The sequence below is a fragment of the Brassica oleracea genome, chromosome C7, assembly GCF_000695525.1.
Source record: "Brassica oleracea var. oleracea cultivar TO1000 chromosome C7, BOL, whole genome shotgun sequence".
Classification (NCBI taxonomy): Eukaryota; Viridiplantae; Streptophyta; class Magnoliopsida; order Brassicales; family Brassicaceae; genus Brassica; species Brassica oleracea.
In genome coordinates, this window is record NC_027754.1 from 48,108,849 (window position 1) to 48,117,126 (window position 8,278).

An 8,278-nucleotide genomic window follows, 5' to 3' on the forward strand; every position below is an offset into this window, starting at 1 on the left:
AAACCGGAACCGGACTAATACCCTCAAATACCCGAACGGTTCCTATATTTTTATATCCGAAATAACCGAACCGAACCGGAACCGAACCGAGCACCGAACGGGTACCCAAATATATAAAAATATTAATTATATATACATATAACATCACTAAATATATATTTTTAATTTAAAATTCTATTAAAAGTATCTGAAAATAGTTGAGGATAACTAAATTATTATAAACTATCCAAACTACCCGAAAGTATCTGAAACTATCCAGATAGTTTTATCCGAAATATCCAAAATAATCCGAAATATCCAAATTTTTTATCTAAATCATCCTAATTATTTGATATTTTACCCTAAATAACCGATATTTTATCCAAATTATCCGAACTACCCGAACCGGATCCAAATGAGAACCGAACTTTTTCCGGATATTTTCCGGTTCCTACATTTACTATCCGAACAGAACCGAACCCGAAACTATCCGAACCGAACCAAACCGAAAATAGGTCAAGTACTAAATGGATCCTTTAGCCCCTATCCGAATTACCCAAAACCCGAAATACCCGAACCGATACCCGAAATGCCCTGGCCTAGATGTGCCAAAGACTTATATTACTAACTACTGTAAAATAATAACAGTTAGGGGGCTTAATTGTGAAATAATCACATTATAGAGGAGTTTAATGAGAAATCCTTAAATACAGGGGCGTCTTGACATAAACTAATCAGAGAGAGAGAGTCAAGTGCAAATGGCGAGCGTAACAGTACCACCGTCTTCTTCATCGACACATCTTATCCACAACCTTCTCCGACTTCCCGAACCACCGTCTTCCTTCTGTCTCTTCCCCAGACCCTTTTGCTTCTCCGCGTTAACCTGTCAATCAAGCCGCCGTAACAAGCCTCGCTTTCAATCAATCTCTTCAAAGCTGCTTCCTTTTCACTCCACTTCTTCACTCGTAGCGAAATCCTTCTCTGCCATCGATGAGCCAGATCTCGGAGAAGACGAAGAGAGCGAGGAAGTTGAAGAAGAAGAAGATGAGGTGGACAGTGGAATGGTATCCCTGAGAGGAAGCGAGGACTCTGAGGAAGGTAAGGAGGAGAAGATAGAGAAGATGAAGAAGAAGGCTCGGGGCTCGGCTTTGAAGTTGACGATAAAGGAGAAGAAGGAACTGGCTTCTTACGCGCATAGTCTGGGTGACAAATTGAAATGTCAACTTGTCGGAAAATCTGGAGTTACTGATTCAGTGGTTTTCTCGTTCCTGGAGACTCTTGAGAAGAACGAGCTCTTAAAGGTTTCACCTTTTTATAAACCTACTCCCTCTATCTCTCAGTATGCTTTTGTTAGAGGAATGTTGTTGTTTGGTTGAGATGGAAACTCGATGTGAGCCTCTTAGCTTAATCCTTTAATTGGAACAGGTGAAGATACGCAAGACATCTCCACAGGAGATGGAGGACGCGGTTATGCATTTGGAGGAAGCCACTGGTTCTGTAGCTGTAGGGCAAATTGGGAGGACGGTGATACTGTATAGGCCTAGTCCCACCAAAATGAAGGCAGAGGAGAAGAAGAAGGAAGTTGAGAGATTGTCTATTAGAAGAAGACACAAGTTCTCTAACTCTAGACCAAACACTAGACCTTTCGTAAGTTAACCCTGTGTGAAATGGCTGTCTCTATATCTGGTTTTTAATTTCTTAAGTATCATTCAATTTTTTTTTTTTTTTTGGGGGGTTATAAACAGAGAAGAGAGTATTCAGAGAGACCTGATGGACGTGGACGCAGAGGAGGAAGTAGAGTTGCAACGGCTTGAACCATTATTATTAGCTCGGTTTGTTTTGTTATCACCTAAGAAGACTGGTTCTTAGCTTTTGTATGCATTTTTCAAATTTTCTTCAAAACTACAATCACAAACACGGTCTCATTGATCTGTAACTGTAAGCCAAATTGCTGAGATGCTGTAACCGTTTATGAACATGAAATGAGGGTAAGAGTTTAAAGAAATGTTATGATGAAGCTGAATCCTCGAGACTTGGATTTCTCCAAAGGAAAAAAGTTACCCTTTCGATGTTGGTTGATCGGTTTCTGTTTTTGACGTGGCCAATAAGTTTGATTTTGAGTCAAGTTACTCCAGCAGGATCGGATGATGTCAATGGCCTAACAAGGTTTAGAGTTTACAAACCTTTATAGTCATGATAGCATAGTAGTACTACTCAATTTTGCACCAAAAGAGATCCTCGCACACTATATCTCCAGTCACTCAGGACCAAGCACAGCACGTTTGTGACTAGAGAGTTGCTCAATTTTTTGCCATCATAGTTTCACCAGTTTGGAGGCACAATGATTCCCTTTTAGACACTCCAAGCACATCGATGTCACTGGAAGCCTGTTAACTCTTTTTCTGCCACTTATATTTACATATTTTTTTTCACTCATTCTATATATATTTGAAAGATAATAAAGAATATCTTCAGTATATTCTCTTGTTTGTTACTATAGTTTAGAGTATTGAGGGAGATCCCTATTTTGTACTAACCTCATGTACTATATAACTTGACGTATATGCAAAGTAAATATTCAAGGGAAACAATCTCACTTACATGGTATCAGAGGGTTATCGATTCCTCTAACCTAAACTCTTCCGCCTCTTTTATCTCTTCTCTTCTGTTATCAATGGCTGCTGTCCCTGCTCCCATTGATCGCGCATTTGGCGTCACAAACATCAAACAGCATATACCCGTCATTCTCGATACCGATGTTCATAACTACGATGCATGGAGAGAGCTCTTTCTCCTCCACTGCCAGAGTTTGGATGTTGCAGGCCATCTAGATGGAACGCTGGAACCTGCTGATGCCAACGATGCAGCGTGGACGAAAAAAGACGGACTCGTCAAGCTGTGGCTTTACGGTACCTTGTCGAAGAATCTCTTTAAGAGTACTTTCAGAGCTGGAGGCACATCCCGCGACGTATGGCTCCGCATTGAAAACTTCTTCCGTAACAACAAGGAGGCCCGAGCCATTCAACTTGACAACCAGCTACGCACCAAGGAGCGACAAAACGGTCGATGATTACTCACAGGAGCTTAAATCAATTGCTGATCTGATCTTAAAGTATTTGGTTGTCTTTGTTATCCAAACCAAAATCATTCTCATCTCGCAAAGCTGTCTCCAAGATCCTCAGCTTGCATCTTTCTTGGTTATCCTACCAATCATCGAGGATACCGATGTCTTGATCTCAACACAAGAAAGATCATTATCTCGAGACATGTCAATTTCGATGAAGAAAAGTTTCCTTACGCTACATCAGTGAAATCTTCTTCTCCTTCGTATGACTTTCTTGATATTACTGATGAACCTTCACCTCTATTTCGTGAGATTTTACAGGGCTCAAATGTTCCTACTCATCCTGCGGCTGTTGCAGTTCCAACAGAGCCAACTCAAACTGTCCCAGAGACAGTAGAGGTACCAAGGCATTCCATGATAACTCGTTCCAAGCATGGAATCCACAAGGTGAGGCAACCCCTGTCTCTTTTAGCTCAAACACCTTCTCCTGTTCCAAAAAATCATGTTGAAGCCTTAAAAGATCCTTACTGGAATGCTTCAATGGGAGTTGAGTACGATGCTATTATCAAGAGTGAAACTTTTGATCTTGTTCCAAGACCGAAAAATGCTAATATTATTCGGTCGATGTGGCTCTACAAGAATAAATATAATGCAGATGGAACGTTCCAAAAGCCAAAATCTCGCCTTGTGGCCAACGGCAAGTCTCAAGAAGAAGGCATTGACTTCTCTGAGACATTCAGCCCCGTAGTAAAACCGGCTACGATACGCATTGTTCTTCATGTTGCGCTATCTCACTCATGGCCAATCAATCAGCTGGATGTTCAAAATGCATTCCTCCACGGTTGGCTCGACGAAACAGTATACATGTTCCAACCACCAGGCTTCGTTGATCCAGCAAAACCTAAACATGTCTGCAAGCTGAAAAGATCTATCTACGGATTAAAACAGGCACCGCGAGCTTGGAACGCACGCTTTGTCTCTTTTATCACTAACCACGGCTTTACTCAATCTAAAAGCGATACAAGTCTCTTTGTTTACAGGAAAAACGGAGATAGGGATTACCTGCTCCTTTACGTTGACGACATCATAGTCACGGCGTCAACTGACAACTTAAGAGACAAGATCATTGCAGACCTCAAAAGCGAATTCCCAATGACGGATGCTGGACAAATCAACTCCTTCCTAGGCGTATCAGCGGTGTTCAACGACAAAGGTCTCTTCCTAAATCAAACTCAATACGCTACAGAGATCATTGCCCGAGCTGGCATGTCAGAATGCAAACCTTGCTCAACCCCTGTCGACATGAAATCCAAGCTAGGAGATGATGAAGGAGCACTAGTGACAAACCCAACAGAGTACCGAAGTCTCGCAGGCGCATTGCAATATCTCACCTTCACTAGGCCAGATATACAATACGCAGTCCAACAAATATGCTTGTTCATGCATTCACCTCGGGAGCCTCACTTTCAAGCCTTACGCCGCATACTCAGATACCTCCAAGGAACACTAACTCATGGCCTGCAGCTCCTCAAACACCAGAAAACATCTCTCATTGCCTACTCGGATGCTGACTGGGCTGGGTGTCCTTCCACAAGACGCTCCACTTCGGGTTATTGTGTTTACTTAGGGGACAACTTGATCTCGTGGTCGGCTAAACGACAACAAACGGTATCACGGTCTAGTGCAGAGGCCGCATATAAAGGAGTTGCGAATGCAGTTGCTGAAACTTGTGGCATACGTAACCTTCTACTCGAGATGGGTTGTCCACTTCCAAAGGCTTCCATCGTGTATTGCGACAATGTCAGTGCTGTCTATCTCTCCTCCAACCCAGTGCAACATCAGAGAACAAAACACATTGAGATAGACATTCACTTTGTCATAGAGAAAGTACAGATGGGCTTAGCTCGTGTCCTGCATGTTCCCTCATCTCTACAATATGCGGACATTTTCACAAAAGGTCTTCCCTCTTCACTCTTCCTGAACTTTCGCTCCAGTTTAGGCGTCACGACACCGGACGCTCCAACTGCAGGAGGGTGAAAGATAATAAAGAATATCTTCAGTATATTCTCTTGTTTGTTACTATAGTTTAGAGTATTGAGGGAGATCCCTATTTTGTAGTAACCTCATGTACTATATAACTTGACGTATATGCAAAGTAAATATTCAAGAGAAACAATCTCACTTACAATATTCAACATGTGAAAAAGACTGCTCACGTATAGAGATGACAATTGGGTTATCTTGCGCCTATTTGTCCCGCACTGCCGGCGGGCCGTACCATCGTGGACGCGATCCCCTGTAGCTATGACCAAGCCCGCCCCGCTAATTGAAGCGGTTAAGCAGGTCGCGGGATGACGATTATGTATGCTTTATGTTCCAATGTCATTCCTTGCGCATGGAGCAACACCAAATATTACACATTAGATCAACACCAAATATTGCACAATTCACCAAGCCTTGCATAATACTCTCTCCAATGTCAATGCACTTTGTATTTAATTTTGAGCCGAAAGTAAGTATAAATTGCATTGATATTGTATAGTGACATTTTTTGTGTAATAAAGAAAAAATGTTAAAATGACACTTTATACGAAACCTATGAAGTATTAATTACTATTGGATCACAAAAAGAAAAAAAGAAAAAAAATCTGAGTAAACATACAGATCTTGTTCGTAAATAATTATCTTGTCGGTTACATGCAAGTTATCTTTAATAGTTCATTTATTTTTCTTAGGTTACATGCATTAAAATTCAATTGTAGTGAAAAAATTAATAGCAAATATTTATGGTGTTAATACGTGTGAAATACATCAAACATATTATATTTGTATCCAGAAGATATTAGGGTGTGACTGATAACCATCATGGAAACAATAGGAACGGATAGGAAAGGAACGAATAGGAATAAAATTTTAGGAATGATGAGGAATGATGGTTCCTTATCAAAATTAATGAGGAATTGATTTGTTCTATAATTCTCTACAAATAAAGGAATGAAGAGGAATGAAAAGGAAAACATATTTCTCATGAATGGTAAAAAGTTTAAGGAATATTAAGGAACATAGTGTTCCTCCTCAGTCCCTTGGTCACCAGTCACACCTTTAGTACTTTCAACACCAAATGACAACACCTTCCATACTATACGTACGTGTTGTTTTCCCTTAAAAAAAAAAGAAAGAAAATTCTGCAAAATATTATAATTCTGACGTGTAGATATTCCGGACTAGTCTACTACGTAGCACTAAGTGCGTTCTTCTCGGGGCCGACCGGTTCAGCCGATAGGATTTATCAAAAAAAAAAAAATTATAATTCTGTTATTTTACTATAATCATAAAAAATATTGTAAACTCAGAAAATATTTACCCAAGATTTTCGACACTGTTTAGATATTTTCTAGATCCGATTCAAACAAATCTCGTGGTGGGTATACACTATAGATATAAATACTCGTGATATATTTTCCTATACGATGGATTAAATCAAAACCCTCTCTCTAATCATTTTTTTTTTCTTCTCCTCTGTTGTTCTCTGGAAAAGTAAAAGCTTAAAACAATGAGCTCAGAAACATTCGAAGAGAGGATGAAATTAATGCATCCCAATATGACACCAGAAGAGATAGCACAACAGAAAAAGAACGTGGAAGGATGCATCGGCTTCCTTCTTGTTGTCGTATGTTTCCTCATATTATACTCTTTCGTTTCATCTGCATCAACACCCAACCATAACCTTCTCGAGATCAAAATAGTTTCTATGGATTTCACGGCCGAGCCTAATAATAATAACAAGAATAGCACACAACAAAGTCATTATTTTCCTCTAGTTAGTGCTAGATGGGATTTATTGATAAGAGTCCCGGGAGAACTTGTTGGTAATGATATATGTCTTCAAGGAAACCTCCAAGCTTCTTTCCTTTACAAGAATGTCACTCTTGTTACTTCCTCTCTCCACAGGTTACTAATAATGATTTTCTTGTTGTTTGAAACCGTGTTTAATATTATTATCTCTTACTGATTTTCGTATCTTATGTATGGGTTGGTAGTTACAACGAACTCGAGCTAGGAGCGCCTCAGCTTCTTACCGTTTCTGCGGTTGCTACTGGAGAAGATTTGAGCGGCGCGATTGGGAAAGAGATTATGGAGGCTATCAAAGAGAGGAATGAAGTGCAGTTTGGATCGCAGTTGTCTCTAACAGATTGTAGAGAGGAGACAAAGAAAGGAACGGTGAGCTATGAATGCGATGAAGCTAAGTTGCGGTTTGATCATCTAGGCTCTGATCAGATTAGGGCCACTGCGTATGGAGACCACCCTACCTGCATCATTAAAGAATAAGAAGTTTGTATCAAGCACCCGATTGCGTCTGGGGACCACCGTACTTTGTTAGTCCTTTATCTTTAATTATGTGTTATCGGTGTTGGGTTTTAGTTACTAGAAAAGTTTGCTGGCAAAAAAATCATTTAATAAAATCATAAGTTTTATTCTTTTGTTTAATACATTATACACATCATAGTTGATTCATTATTATAAATCTAACTTTTCCCATTACATCTTCTAAAATTAAACACTCTTTAAATTTTTTGACTTGTCTCTACGAGAAGATATACACAAATTAATAAAATATCTAAATAGTATTTACTGTAAGATTTGAATCTTTTATCTTTGTGTAATGGGGTGTATCAATAAAACTCGTGGTTAATTGAGTATATTTTTCTTGTGCAAAAAAACAAATCTATTTTAATTGAGTACTAGATTTTGTCAATAAAATTATTAACATGTTTGTTAGTTCATAATAGAAAAAAAATTATTTGTTCAATCCGTTTCTACTTGATAAATATTTTGTATGGAATAAACCGAAACCAGAAATTGTAAGAATGTCTAATTATTAATCATAGGTTTGTTTAGAAAAATCAATTTTATTTTAAGTTATTAAATATTAATTTAAAGATAATTAGAAATTTTTAATTAAGATTTATGTGAAATGCTAGTTTTGTAAGTGCGTATATTTAGGAAATTCATGTAACATCAATTTAGAAAAAATTTACATTTAATTTTAAAATATATCAGATAAAACTTATTCTAGTATAACTACCAACGGTTAGAGTATTAAATGTTTAAATTAAATAAAATATAGATTGCATAAAAATTAGAAATATTACCATTTACAAAAATATGGAAAGATTAATAAATATAAGAAATATTCAGTTGTCTATTTTAAATAAATAATATTTATATTAGAAT

At 38.3% G+C, this 8,278-nt stretch overlaps 2 protein-coding genes across 2 annotated transcripts; both read left to right on the forward strand.

Moving 5' to 3' along the window:
• Window positions 1–697: 697 nt before the first annotated feature.
• On the forward strand, window positions 698–1,996 carry LOC106301787. The gene is made up of 3 exons (XM_013738261.1): window positions 698–1,280; window positions 1,405–1,626; window positions 1,725–1,996. Exons 1-3 carry the CDS (start codon window positions 738–740, stop codon window positions 1,791–1,793), a joined length of 834 nt encoding a protein of 277 aa, XP_013593715.1. The 5' UTR covers window positions 698–737; the 3' UTR covers window positions 1,794–1,996.
• A 4,606-nt stretch (window positions 1,997–6,602) lies between these two features.
• LOC106305254 lies at window positions 6,603–7,531 on the forward strand. The gene is made up of 2 exons (XM_013741630.1): window positions 6,603–6,994; window positions 7,084–7,531. The coding sequence occupies exons 1-2, from the start codon at window positions 6,624–6,626 to the stop codon at window positions 7,370–7,372; spliced, it is 660 nt and encodes a 219-aa protein (XP_013597084.1). The 5' UTR covers window positions 6,603–6,623; the 3' UTR covers window positions 7,373–7,531.
• Window positions 7,532–8,278: the final 747 nt, after the last annotated feature.

Bases quoted from the DNA above. Each gene is read 5' to 3' on its own strand.
- LOC106301787 (XM_013738261.1), top strand. From the start codon at position 738: ATGGCGAGCGTAACAGTACCACCGTCTTCTTCATCGACACATCTTATC. The intron at 1,281-1,404 runs GTTTCACCTTTT...TAATTGGAACAG, and splicing joins AGAAGAACGAGCTCTTAAAG to GTGAAGATACGCAAGACATC. The intron at 1,627-1,724 runs GTAAGTTAACCC...GGTTATAAACAG, and splicing joins GACCAAACACTAGACCTTTC to AGAAGAGAGTATTCAGAGAG.
- LOC106305254 (XM_013741630.1), top strand. From the start codon at position 6,624: ATGAAATTAATGCATCCCAATATGACACCAGAAGAGATAGCACAACAG. The intron at 6,995-7,083 runs GTTACTAATAAT...ATGGGTTGGTAG, and splicing joins GTTACTTCCTCTCTCCACAG to TTACAACGAACTCGAGCTAG.